General features: G+C 37.0%; 1 protein-coding gene across 6 annotated transcripts in view; it reads left to right on the top strand.

The window, feature by feature from the left end:
* Positions 1-13,940, top strand: part of LOC118802060 (ribonuclease inhibitor-like) — an 86,995-nt gene that overhangs the window by 38,435 nt on the left and 34,620 nt on the right. For all 6 annotated transcript variants that reach the window (XM_036562517.1, XM_036562518.1, XM_036562515.1 and 3 more), the window contains 6 exons: positions 400-573; positions 695-868; positions 1,462-1,635; positions 2,462-2,635; positions 6,040-6,213; positions 10,227-10,400. In XM_036562517.1, coding sequence (XP_036418410.1) covers positions 400-573; positions 695-868; positions 1,462-1,635; positions 2,462-2,635; positions 6,040-6,213; positions 10,227-10,400 — 1,044 coding nt within the window. The remainder of the gene's footprint in view (positions 1-399; positions 574-694; positions 869-1,461; positions 1,636-2,461; positions 2,636-6,039; positions 6,214-10,226; positions 10,401-13,940) is intronic.

Here is a 13,940-nt window from a genome sequence, read left to right as displayed (position 1 = left end):
CACAAGCAAAACACTGGAACATAAACTAATGAAGTGGTAACATGTTTAATTAACATTAGTTAACCATTATCAATGTAGAACCTTAGTTGTTAATAAATGCATAACTTAATGTTAATGAGTCAACACTTCACATGAAAACAGCATTAACTAATGCAGTTGTAACATGTTTACTTAACATTAGGTAACCTTTGTTAATGCATTACTTCATGTGTTGTTCATGTTAACTAATGCATTACTTCATGTTAGTTAGTCAACACTTAATGTAAAGTGTTACCCAAGAATGAAAAAATTACATGGAATGACACCTTTACATTTTATTGTTCAGATAATTCCAAATACAAACCACAGTTTATAAATCTTTATATATTTTACTTACTATCTTTTCTTCCCCGAATGTAGATTTGCTGGCTGTAACCTCACTGCACAGTCCCTTGAAACTTTGAATACAGCTCTACAAACAGAAAACTGTTCCTTGAAAGAGCTGGACCTCAGTAAAAACGACCTACAAGATTCAGGAGTGGAGAAGCTCTCTGCTGGACTGAGGAGTTCACACTGTAAACTGGAGATACTCAGGTCAGAATATTACATAAAAACAGCAACAAAAAAAACAACAATAATATATATATATATTCTTTACCAGAACTATGAAAATATCTAACTAATATAGTAATATACACTTATTCTGCCTTTGCAGACTTGCTATGTGTAAACTCAGTCAACAGTCCTGTAACATACTGCAGTCAGTTTTACAAACTGAAACCTCCTCACTGAAAGAACTGGACCTCAGTAACAACGACCTGCAGGATTCAGGAGTGGAGAGGCTCTCTGCTGGACTGAAGAGTTCACACTGTAAACTGGAGAAACTCAGGTCAGTATTTCCATGATTATTATAATTATATCCTTGGTAAAGATGGGAAAACAAAAGGTCAGGAAAAAAATAATAGAAATAAAGTTAGTCTAAGAAAATAAAAACCCTTATCAATTTTTTTCAAATCTAGGTGTAATTATTGGCATTCCTGCATGTGTAACCTCCCTATACATAACCTATAAAACTTGACAAGATTATAGAATACAGAGTAAGGAATCTGAGACCCTCCTCAGTAAAGAATCTCAGATTCATATGGTTCTGGATCCCTTTCTCTTTTGCACTCTCCTCTTCACAGCTTTTCAGTAGGGTTTTACTCAGGAGACTGGGGTGGCCAAGTCAAAAGCTTAATTCTGTGAAACATTTTTGTGTATATTTGAAGTTATGTTTTGGATAACTGTCTTGCTGGAAGGTCGAACCACAATTACTTTTTGGGTATATTCTTTTACTTTGTGGATTCCCTGATGTCATGTATCCTCACACTTGACCACTGATTAATGGGGGAAATGGGGGTTTACCAGTTATGCTTAAATAAATGAACTACACTCTGTAACTGTAGAACTTTTGTATCTGTTGTATTTGTTCTCCCTTTGCAGACTAGCTTTGTGTAATCTTGGGAAATATACATGTTACACTCTGGGATCAACACTGCAAGCAGAAACCTGGTCCCTGAAAGAGCTGGACCTCAGTAAGAATAATCTACAAGATTCAGGAATGGAGGACCTTTCCCATGGACTGAAGAGTCAACTCTGTAAGCTGGAGATACTCAGGTCAGAATCACAAAGGAGCTATTCTATTCCAGCATTATAGAAGTATGCAACTCATGTTTATACAGTATTTTGCAAAATTAAGAAACCACTCTTTCATTTATTTGATTTACATGATAGCTTTTAGCAGACTATCAAAGCAGAACACTTTAGCACAATTAAACTTTTAACTGGCTAACTGAATCTAACCAAAATAACCCTTTGTTTTAGTTTCTTGTCCATTAAAACTGTCCATGCTACTGCTCTGGCTGAGTTTCAGATGATTTGCAGGATGTGCTACATTATGCAGTACAAGTTAATTTTAGATTCATGTCAGTTTCAGGCAAGTGAAGTTGCATAAAAGTTTAAAGATAGCCTAATGTTACAGTGCAAAGTAGCAGATTCTTAATTCAGCAGCAGGGATTACCAACTGAACACTTTTTCTGATCACATTTAGGTTTGTTATGAACAGAATTAGTGCACATAATTGGCCAGTGAGTCTGATAGGAGTACATGAATAGTGTAGGTGTACATAATAAACCAGCAGCAAAGTAAGTATGTATCTGTAATTTAATTAATTATAATTATTTTAAACATGCACAATTGTGTATGTTTTTACATTTATGAAAGTTGTTATAGATCCCCATGTCTGGTAAATTATCTATAAAAACTCATTCCATCAATTCTGCAAAGACATTAACTACTCTGTCTTTTACTACCCTGAGTAATAGAAATATGAAATAGGTTGGAGTTATGTTCTCTTTATAAGTCAAATTATAAAGTATTTCTGTGTGATTCCATGTTTTCTGACTGAACTGTGTTCTCTAAGGTATTTACTCTCTCTTTGCAGATTAGCCATGTGTAATTTCACTCTGGAGTCTTGCAAATCTCTCACATCAGCCCTACAAACAAAAATCTCCACCCTGAAAGAGCTCAACCTTAGTAACAATGAGCTGCAGGATTCAGTAGTGGAGCTGCTCTCTGCTGGACTGAAGACTGGAGACTGTAAACTGGAGATACTCAGGTCAGTGTTCCTGTCAGTTTTTTTCTGGAAAAAAAAACTCATTAAAAATAAAGCTCATAAGATTTAAAGCCATTTTTATGAAGGCTAATATTTCTTTATTTATAAATATTACCTGACATGTTTTAGTGAAATAATGAAGAAATGGTGAGAAAATGAACTATTGCTGTAAGTTTGTCAACAGTACAGAGATGTTTCATCTTAAGAAAAATACAGTTAGATGGTGGAGTTAAGTCATGTCCATGTCTCCTGATCTCTGAGTAATATTACAATGTTACAAATTCTTTCTTTATTGTTGACAATCAGCAAAAGTCACCGAGCAAAATAATAGTCAAAGATTATTTCATGCACTCACTAACAGAAATTTTATTTTAAAGATAACATCAGATTTTAGAATTTTAGTTTCTAAGCAGATCACATTCAATACAGAAGAAGATCAGGTATATCACAACAGAAAATGACCAGGCACACACAGCAAAAGTAATGTTTTTCTTCAAATTTTGCACAGTCTCTTTATATTTTATTAACTTAAAAACATTAAAAATTAAACAGTAAATGTGGCATGTGCAAAAATGGGGACACTTTTTCAGTTGTAAAGTCACAGAACTCATTTATTAACTGTCATTAAAAATGGTCAAAAATGGAACTGACAGTTCCAGAGCATCATTAAGTAGCTAAGGATCTAAAAATAAAACGAACTGATGCCTACAAAGTTGGGGAATGCTATAAAATGGTAGACTTCCTCTGTCTAAAATGTTATTAAGAAATGGCAGTTAAGGAAAACTGTAACTCAAGGCAAAGTCTGAAAGAGTCATCGGAAGGACATCTTACCTGTAGCCTTATCATCACATTCTAATGTATGCAAGACAACATTTAAATAAACCAGATGCCTTTACTTATTATGCTTTGGGTTGTGTGGCAGCCAGTATCACAAAAAACATTGCACAGTTAAACACTGTCAAGAAATATAAGCCGAAAAGAGAACTTCTACATCAGGACAGTGACCCAAAATATACCTCAAAATCCATCATGAACTACTTTTGGAATGGCCTTCACAACCTCCTGACGTGAATAGCATTGAAAATCTGTGGATAGATCTTAAACATGCAGCGTTTGCAAGACGACCAAAGAATATCACAACAAAAACGTTCTGCAAGGAAGAGTTTAAATTCCAAAAACAAGACTTGAAAGATTCCTTGCAAGTCTCCTACCAAAAGCGTCTGCAAGATTTGATAACTGCTACTACTACTTTGATAACTAGCTACTAAGTATTGACTAGGTTGCTCAAATCTCTGGATCAAATATAAACAGTGTATTAATATTTTTTTTAAATATTTTTTAAATAGGTACATTGGCCCTTATTCATCAATGTCATGTAAAGTCAAGACCACACAACACAAACAAGTTTCATTGACAGTTATTTATTTATTATTTATGTAAGTTTCATTATTAATTAGTTTTATTTTTGGCATATCTTTATGATCAAACTCACATCTGATTTGAGTGAAATAGTTTTACAGCCTCAAGAACATTCTTGACTTGTTATATAACCCAAATATTATCAATTATTTCAATTTTTATTATCAATTATTTCAATTTAGCAATTTATTATAAAAATAAAATAACAATAATATTAATAATTTGTGCATGACAAACCAATTCAAAAGTGGATGCACTTATTTTGTATGCACATTAGTATAGACAAATGCTGCAACTATCCATTAAAAAATATATTACACTGTGCATCTGTTTTGTACTAACACCACCAAAAAAGGCACAGCTAGTGCAGAAGCCATCACATACACTGCAATAATACAAAGTTTAAAAATGTCATGTTTTATTATTTTCAGTTTTATTCTTTTTTTACACTTTAATTTTTGGTCAGTAGGGGGAGCAGTTCACTCACTGCTTAACCTCAGACTCTGTCTATGAGCACAACCATTGGGTCAAGCAACTGCTGAATGATGTTTAATGGGCTCCTTACCAAAACATCTGCATGAATTTGGGCGTGCTTAAGGGCGTTTTCGCACTTGGGCCGTTTCAGCGTCTGAAGTGGATTCATGGTTTCTTTTGCATATGTGAACATGCCAAACGAACTCAGACCAATCTAAACGGCCCAAAAAAAACGAACTCGATACGGTTCGTTTGTAGTTTGTTTTGTGGTTCGATTGATTTGTGGATTGTGAAAACAAAACGGCCCCAGTCCGCTTTAGCTTTGCTTTATGGTGAAGACCTCAAGGCTCACCATACACACAGCCACAGTCTTCAGCAGGTAAAAACAGACTAAGGATCATTTATAATGTTCTACTCAGGATAAAGCATGTTTGTGATCTGCGACAAGACAGCAGTGCTGATGTATTAAAGCGATAAGATGCGAGAGTCCACATGATTTTACTGTGTTAAAGGCTCAAGCTGGGCACACAACACAATTTTAAGCTGCTTTCACACTGAACTCGGAATGAATGAAAATTCACCGCAGACACAGGTTTTTCGTCGGGTGGAGCTCAGTGAGGAGCACAGCCGAAAACGGAGCCCACCGCGGCAGACACGCAGGGTCACTTTTCAAATTTTGCACGATGCACTTTAGCCAATCATTTCAGCGCGGCCAATAGGAGAGCAGCAGGTGTGTCTGGTGGTTCCTCTCAACACCTGGAAGGTTAGATTTATCAGAGAACGCTGCCCACTTTACAAGCACTGCGCACTGTGAGTGCTGTGAAAGGGGTCTGAGTTCTAATGGAGTTGTGGTCTGAGCAAGAAGTGGTCTGAGATCTCAAAGGACCAGAAAGAAAACTGAGTCCTCTTTTTAGTTGACTTACCTTGTGAAAACAAAAAGAACTGAGGTCATTTGCAGTTGGTTCCCTTCCAGGTTCACTTTAGCAGAACTCAGTTCGGTTCTTTTAAAATGAACTATATGTGAAAACACTGACACTTGATTTCATGCACTGAAGCTGATTCATCATTTATGCTTGAATTTCTGCTTGATTCCATATGGTACAAAAGTTTTATCAGACACAGAGTAGTTTGTATGTCACTAAATCTGCATTTTTTACACAACCTTGATGAATGAGGGCCATAATGTATATACATTTGAAGTGTATATATGTACTGGAAATATATTATCTATATATTTTCACAGGTAGCACACCACATAGGCATCATAACCAAGAAGAAATCATAAACTATAAATCAAAAAGCTCTTGAGGTTATTGAAGATGTTTAAGACAAAATAAAAAATCTCTGGACTAATTTCTTTTTTCTATAACTTAATATATCCATCCTAGTAAATTAAAATGTATAAGAGAATTTGTCGGGGTGTATACAAGATTGATTCAAATACCTTTTATTGTTATAATTAAGTGTCCTCATTTGAGTGTGTTGTAAAATCTATGCTTGTTCTTTCTTTATAGACTAGCTTTGTGTAATCTTGGAGAAAAGACGTTTGAAAATCTTGGATCACTTTTAAAACAGGAAAACTCCGCCCTGAAAGAGCTGGATCTCAGTAATAATGACCTGCAGGATTCAGGAATGGATCTGTTATCTGATGGACTGAAGAGTTCACACTGTAAACTGGAAATACTCAGGTCAGTGTTTCTGTCAATTCATTATTGCCTCAAAAATACTTAGCAGCGTTATTCAGTATGTTTTTTATATAAAAAAGATGATGTTGGGCTCGGCCCCCTAGTTCCAGTGAAAGGAACTCTTAATGCTTCTGCAGACCAAGAGATTTTGGACAATTTCATGCTCCCAACTTTGTGGGAACAGTTTGGGGAGTTTGGCCCCTTCCTGTTCCAATGTGACTGCACACCAGTGCACAAAGCAAGGTCCATAAAGACGTGGATGAGCGAGTTTGGTGTGGAAGAACTTGACTGGCCTGCACCGAGTCCTGACCTCAACCCGATAGAACACCTTTGGGATTAATTAGAGCAGAGACTGTGAGCCAGGCCTTCTTATCCAACATCAGTGTCTGACCTCACAAATGCACTTCTGGAAGAATGGTCAAAAATTCCCATGAACACTCCTAACCCTTGTGAAAAGCCTTCCCAGAAGAGTTGAAGCTGTTATAGTGGCCGACATCATATTAAACCCTATGGATTAAGAATGGGATGTCACCCAAGTTCATATGTGTGTGAAGGCAGATGAGCGAATACTTTTGGCAATATAGTGTATTTACTGCTACAGTAGAAAGAAACTGCGTTCTAAAAGAAGACTTACAGATGACAGGATTAATTTAAACATTCATTACAACATGTTTTTAAATGATCAATATTATATTTGATATTATATATAATATATCAAAATCAACAATATTTTCATGCTGCAGTTTCTGTTTCATCCTAATACCTCTTTTTCCTATATAATTGCTCTCTTTAAATCTCTATAATTGCTCTTCCCATTGCAGACCAGAGGTTGGTGTTTTCTTGGTTTCTCTCAGTTCTACTCTTCAGTTCTTCCTCATGCTCTTAGGGAGTTTTTCCTTTTGATTATTAGTTCCTCTCAGTGGTTCTTTCTCATGCTCTTAGGGAATTTCTCCTTTTCAGTCTTTGTTTCCTAGGTGTCTATGTTGAAGAGTGCTGTAGTGGAGGTGGCTACACAGATATATTGGATTAAATTACAAATCTGCTCTCAGATGATGACACACACTTTGACAGACTTTTTGATTTTTATTTCATTTGTAATTACAAAGCAATAAGCCTAACATCAGTTATACATACCAGGAGACTACACTAGTGCAGATTTAGATATGTTTAATTTGGTCTGTTTATGAATAAACACTTGTGTCTCTTTAAATATCTTTTTATGCTGAACAACTTCATGATTCTTTGACATTCATTACTAAAAACTGATGATCTACATTCATTCAGAGATACAAGATTAACATTTCAGACCAGAGCAAACACTATATTTTGTTTATATTTAGAACGAAAAACAATACCAACATAAGCGCTTAGGTTCTGAATCTGAAACTGGCTTACTTTGCTGCAGATCATTGCTGGAAGACAAGATGGCGCCCTGAGAGGCAGCCACAGTGTTTTGATGTGTCATGTGTTTGTGTGTTTTGCTTGTTAAATTGCACATGGAGTCACAGTTTGGCTAATTTTCAACTGGTATGAGCATCTGTACATTTGGGGCTTAACTCCACAAATTAAATTTTTGAATTCATATTACACCTGCGGAGATTCTTCAGAGCTACTCATTGGGAGATCACCAACCGTCCTCCTGCAGCAAAGAGAAGGAGAGCCGGAGATATGTAGGATACATGGCAACACACTGACGCAACTTCAGAGACATGGCTTTCGAACTGGCAGTTCCAAACATATTTCTCTCCATAATGCACTCACTCGAAAACAAAATGGGTGATTTGAAACTGCTGGTAAGAATAAAAAAGGACCTTTCAACATTTGCTTCAGTGAGAGGTGATTAAATGAAATTACTCTTGACATCGTAGTGGAGCTGCCCAACTTTTCACAGTACAGAGTGGACCACAACCCAGTTACAAACCCAAAGGTGGAGCACTATGTTTTTACATTAACCAGAGGTGGTGGAACTCTTCTGGCCAGAACATGCTCTTCTGAACTGGAAGCTCCTACTATCACTTGCAAGCCATCCTACTCACCTCATGAATTAACTCTATAATTCTGGTTTACTCTTTATTTCAGGATTTATGCCCCCCCTCCCCCAGCCCCCCCAAATTGGCACAAGCCAACTTAACACAACAACAGCTGGCTGACCAGATAATGGAGATTGAACAGGAACACTCAGACTCTCCTATCATCATTGAAAGACATGGTTGAAAGACTTCAACCACACCAAACTCAATGCTGAATGGACTAGGACTCCTTAAAAATCTACATTTACAACAATAATAAATCCTGGTTCTCCAATGAGCTCTGGAAACTGCACACAGCCAAGGAAGAGGCTTATAGCTGTAGTGACCATGGTGCATCCAAAAGAGCAAAATATTCACTCAACAAAGCAATCAAAATTGCCAAAAAAAACTCAGCGCTGGTGCTCCACAGGGCTATTTGCTCCCCCCCTTATAATCTCTCTCTCTCTCATTGACTGTACTTTTAACAGTGACTCTGTTAAACTTATTAAGTTTGCAGAGTACACTATCATGATCGGTTTCATCTCCAGCAATATATTAATCAGGAGAAAGTAAAGTGGCTGGTGTCATGGTACAGAGCTAACAACCTGAAGCTAAGCCCAAAAAAGGGGAAATGACCACTGATTTCAGAAAGAAACCTACTCACTGCCTCCATTGGAAATACAAGGTTCCACAGTTAGCAAAGCATAACCTTACAAGTTTCTGGGCATTACCATTCAGCAGGATCTTAAATGGGAAATACATAGCATTGCAGTTATGAAGAAGGCCCAGCGGTGCCTGTGTTTCCTGCGACAGCTCAAGAAATCTGGACCACCTCAAGTATTGCTGGTCCAGTTCTACACTGCCATAATAGAATCCATTGTCACATCCTTGCTCTCCATCTGGTTCGGTTGTACATCTTTGCACACCAAGCGTAAGCTATAGCAACAGTGTGATGTGCAGAGAAAATCACTGGCTGTCAGCTCCCCACCCTCAAAGACATTTACTTATCTAGGATGAGGAAGAGGGCAGGAAAATCATGGCTGACCCCTCACACTGTGTGAGAATGAGACCCATAAATACTTGGATCAACAGCCACCTCCACAGTTTCTTTTCCCAGGCCTTCATCCTCCTAAACAAGGACCCTTCTCACATCCATCTGCTTTAAACTGCTGCACATGTACTTTAATACCATAATTGTAATGATTAAGGACATTTTCAACTTTAGTCAGTGGACATATGCAGTTGTACTATAATATACATATTTTATAAATAATATTACATTTATATTAGCTGCTTAAGTCCTTTACCTGCACATACTGTTTATTTGTACTTCAGTACTTTATTGTAACTGGATTTATCTCCCATTTAACATCCTTTGTATTACTCACAGTTTGTTTGTGCACTGTCTGTTTTATTTAGATACATAGTATATATTTTTTTTCTAGATTTATTTTATTATATTTTTTTCATGTTGACACCTGCACCAAAAGAAATTTGTTGTACAACAGGTACTTGGTGGATAAAGATTCTGAATCTGATTAGTGTATATTTAGTTTAAATTTAGTATATTTAGGATAAGAGCTGCTGATCTGCTGATTGTGTTGTGTTTCTTGTCTGGAAGTTAATATGTTTCTGAGTTATGAAACTGAGAAGATGGCATGGAGAATGCCCACAAAATATGTTAATCAGGTTCTGAGGGTTAATAAAACTGGACTTGTGTTGGCAGGAAAAAATAAGGTGCAAAAAGTTTGAAAAGAATGTGAATGTCTAAAAAACACCCTTCTTTGTCACATGGCTTTACATCACATGACTAAAACAACTGGATGCTGTTATTTATATTGAGACCTTCTATTCTTGCCAGAGAATGTCCTTGAGTATGTTTTTATATTTTTTAAAATTGTGTGCAACTATGTGTTTTAGTATTTTTTTGTTAAGTTCTATTTGACACCAAAGTGAATCATTTCTCTCACTCTTTTGTTTATTTTCTTCCTTTTTCTCTCTCTGCAGATTATCTGGTTGTATGATCACAGAGAAAGGCTGTTCCTCTCTGGCTTCAGCTTTGAGTTCAAACTCCTCACACCTGAAAGAACTGGATCTGACCTACAACCACCCAGAAGAATCAGGAGTGAAGCTGCTCTCTGCTAGACTGGAGGATCCACAGTGCTCACTGAGCACACTCGGGTATGAATAATTGTGTTTGGAAGTCTGTGTGTGTGTGGTGGAATCAAAATGATTGAACTACTGAAGGCAGTAATTATGTGCTTGTTGTTTATTTCTGACAAAGCTCTTCAGCATATGTATCCTAGTTTATGTAGGCTCTAATGTCTTTAAAAGGAGGTCATTCTTCTAGACTGCAGCGGACTCTCCTAGACTGCTCTTATTCACCTAGATGGCTCTCACTTTCCCAGTCTGCTCTCATTCTCCTAGACCACTGTTAATCTTTTTGACTGTTCTAGACTGTGCTCATGTGCCTAGCATGCTCTTTCTCACCTACAATGCAACTCTGTTACTGCTCTCTCGCTCCTAGACTGTGCTCACTCTCTGCTCTCACTTTCCTAATCTGCAGTAACTCTTCCAGACTGGACTAACTCTCCTAGACTGTGCTCACCCCTGGACTGCATTACATTCACCTCTGATGAAACCTAGCTTGCATTGTTATATCAAAAACAACTAAAGTGTCACTGCTCCCCAGTTTCAGTCTCCATTTCCCAAACACTTTAGTCGAGCACACTAACGTTACTCCTCCTAATAAACACACACGTTCAGCTCTGTCTCCTCATTATTCACCACCATCACTGTAATATTGTATCTGATGAGTTTTTTAATCAACAATAACACAAAAAAGGTAATAAGAGGGGACGGTGGAGTTTTCGGTGTAGAAAAATGTAGTCATTATGCTACTTATAGTGAACTGTGCTGCTTATCACTGCATAAAACAATAGAAACAGACGATTAAAACAGAAGTTAAGACGCTCTGGGTTTGTCTTAAAGTTAAGAAATTATTTAGGATATTTTGGCGACTTAGGATGTTTCTGTAAAACCATATTCTTATCTGGAAATAAGAGATTATAGACTTTAGAACTGTTGTTCTGTAATGGCTTCTTTCCTAACTTCAGTCTTAACAGAAGTCAACAAAGAAGACAACAAAGCAGATAAGATATGATCTCAGACTTAAGAATTTTCTGTAATATGGCCCCAGGAGTACATTTAACCACAGCAGTGCTAGAACTTATATCAGCACTCAACTAGAACATATATCAGATTCTCTGTGTTGGGAAGATTCTAAAATGTGATCAAATTCATATTCCATATCAGAACTTTGTGCTTTCAGTTAGAAAGTGCAGCTCTTTGTCAGTCTTATTAGTTAGCAGTGCTTGACACACTCATTGTCCTTTAGGCAGACAAGACTTATCGTATCTGCCTCTCTCTCTGACCAGGCCGTGGTCTCTGAGTCTGCACTTCATCAGTGTGGATCTCAGTTTTACAAACCCGGTTACAAAAAAGTTGGTACAGTAGGAAAAATCCCTATAAAATATAAACCAGTGATTTGTAAATTTACTTTGATCTCCATTTAAATGAAAAGAGTATAAAGACAAGATATTTAAAGTTTTACCTTTCAAACATAATTATTTTTTGTAAATATATGCTTATTCTGAAACTCAGGCCTGTTGCATGTCACAGAAAAGTTAGTGGGATAGGGGCAATTTAAGACTGGAAATGTTGTGAAATGTTCCAAAAAAAACAAAAAACAACAACAAAAAAAAAACAACTCTTAAACAGGTAATGCAATCATGCTTGGGTATAAAAGAAGCATCCAAGAAAGGTGGAGCCATTTATGAGTGTGGACTGATCAAGGCTCACCACTTTGCCAAAAAAAGTGTTGAAAGTTTAAGAATACCATTCCATAACAAGCATTTGCAAGGATTTTAGGGATTTCACACTCTACAGTGCATATCATCAAAAGATTCAGACAATCTCTGTGAAATCTCTGTGCATAAAGGGCAAGGCAAAACCAAAGGACCATCCCAGTCGGTACCAGCAAAAAGTTCAAAAGCCAGGTTCTGTCATGGTACGGGTTTATGTTAGTGCCAATGGTATGGGATTGGTGTTAGTGGGTGACTTGCACATCTTTGGAGGCACCATTAATGTTGAGGGGTACATATGCATTTTGAAGCAACATATGCTGCCCTCTAGACGACGTCTTTTTCAGGGACATCCCTGTTCGTTTCAGTAAGACAATGCCAAGCCAGATTCTGCACATATTACATCAATGTGGCTTCATAGTAAGAGAGTGCAGGTGCTAAACTGGCCTGCTGGCAGTCTAGACCTGTCTCCCATTAATAAATATGCTACATTATGAAGTGCAGTATATGACAACAGAGACCCTGGAAACTGATGAGCAGCTGAAGTATTATATAAAGCAAGAACAGGAAAACAGTTCCACTTTCACAACAACAACCACTGGTGTCCCTAGTTTTCAAATGATTACAGAACATTTGTTAAACAGAAAGGTGTTGCAACACAGCGGTAAACATGCTCCTGTCCCAACTTTTTAGAACATGATGCAGGTACCAAATTTAAAATAAGCATATTTTTAATTTACATTTTACCAAACTGACAGTTTTTGAAATGGGTTTGTAGATCATTGGGTGATTTTGTGTTTGAGATTTCCAATAGGTGATATAGTTTTGTTTCAGCTGTTTTGTAACTTGGTTCATTCTAATCAGGTTTGCTGATGTTTTCCAGGGTAGAGACTGTATGTGTGTTAGTGGGGTATGAGTGATTTTTAGGGCCAGGTGAGTGAGGGGACTCTTGGTACTGAAGAACTTTATAATCATATTTGTTAGAAATGTATTCAAATCTGATTGCATAATTCAGCCTAATTCAGTCCTGCCTCCATGCATTGTTAGTGGTGTTCCTGTCCAGCTTCAAAATAATTTTACAGAACTCCACAGCCCCAGCAGGAGAATTCATGAGTGGGGCATGCGAAAAACACAGGGGGGCAACTGAAAAAAACCTGAAAGCTTTCTAAGATCATACACTATTAAACATGAAACAGGGCAGAAGTTTATTTGAAGTGTTCCTAAGGTTTGATGTAACATATTGCTTTTGTTCATACTAAAATTAACAAATAAAATTTTGCTTTGCATTCAAAGAAATTCAAATAATTGATTTGAATAAGACCAGTTAAATTGTTTGTTACAACATTAAGTTATGTTTTAGGTTGAACTGATATACTGTTTTTTATATTGCATTTAGTGCATTTAGTAATGTGACAGTTTCTTCTCATGATAACAATAAATGTAATCATACTGTCCACCCCTAGAAAATAGGCACAAAAATACATAGATGGAAACCTAGCTAATAACTTTACAGTGAGTGTGTGCGAGGTTTAGAAAGCTGTCTAAGTGTTTGAATGTCTACAATTGCTTTCTGGAACTCGTCTGTGCTGTTTTAGGTCCATCTGTATGGTCTCCTGATGCTGTACAGCTCACTGGGCTGAGTGTGTTCAGTGCTGATGGTCTCTGTCCTTTTAATGAACACAGTGATTTGGCTGTGGTCAGACAGAGGGGTCAGCAGTTTAACAGTGAATGCACTGAGAGAGAAAGGGTCTAAATCTGTTATCATATAGTCTACTGTGATATTCCCAAGAGGTGAGCCAAATGTGTATTTCCCAAAGAGTCCCCTCATAATGAACGACTGATGATGTACAGACCCAGT

Source organism: Colossoma macropomum, unplaced genomic scaffold, assembly GCF_904425465.1.
Source record: "Colossoma macropomum unplaced genomic scaffold, Colossoma_macropomum, whole genome shotgun sequence".
Taxonomy (NCBI): Eukaryota; Metazoa; Chordata; class Actinopteri; order Characiformes; family Serrasalmidae; genus Colossoma; species Colossoma macropomum.
Note: the sequence above shows the minus strand (reverse complement) of the source record. Positions and strands in the feature narration are given on the sequence as shown.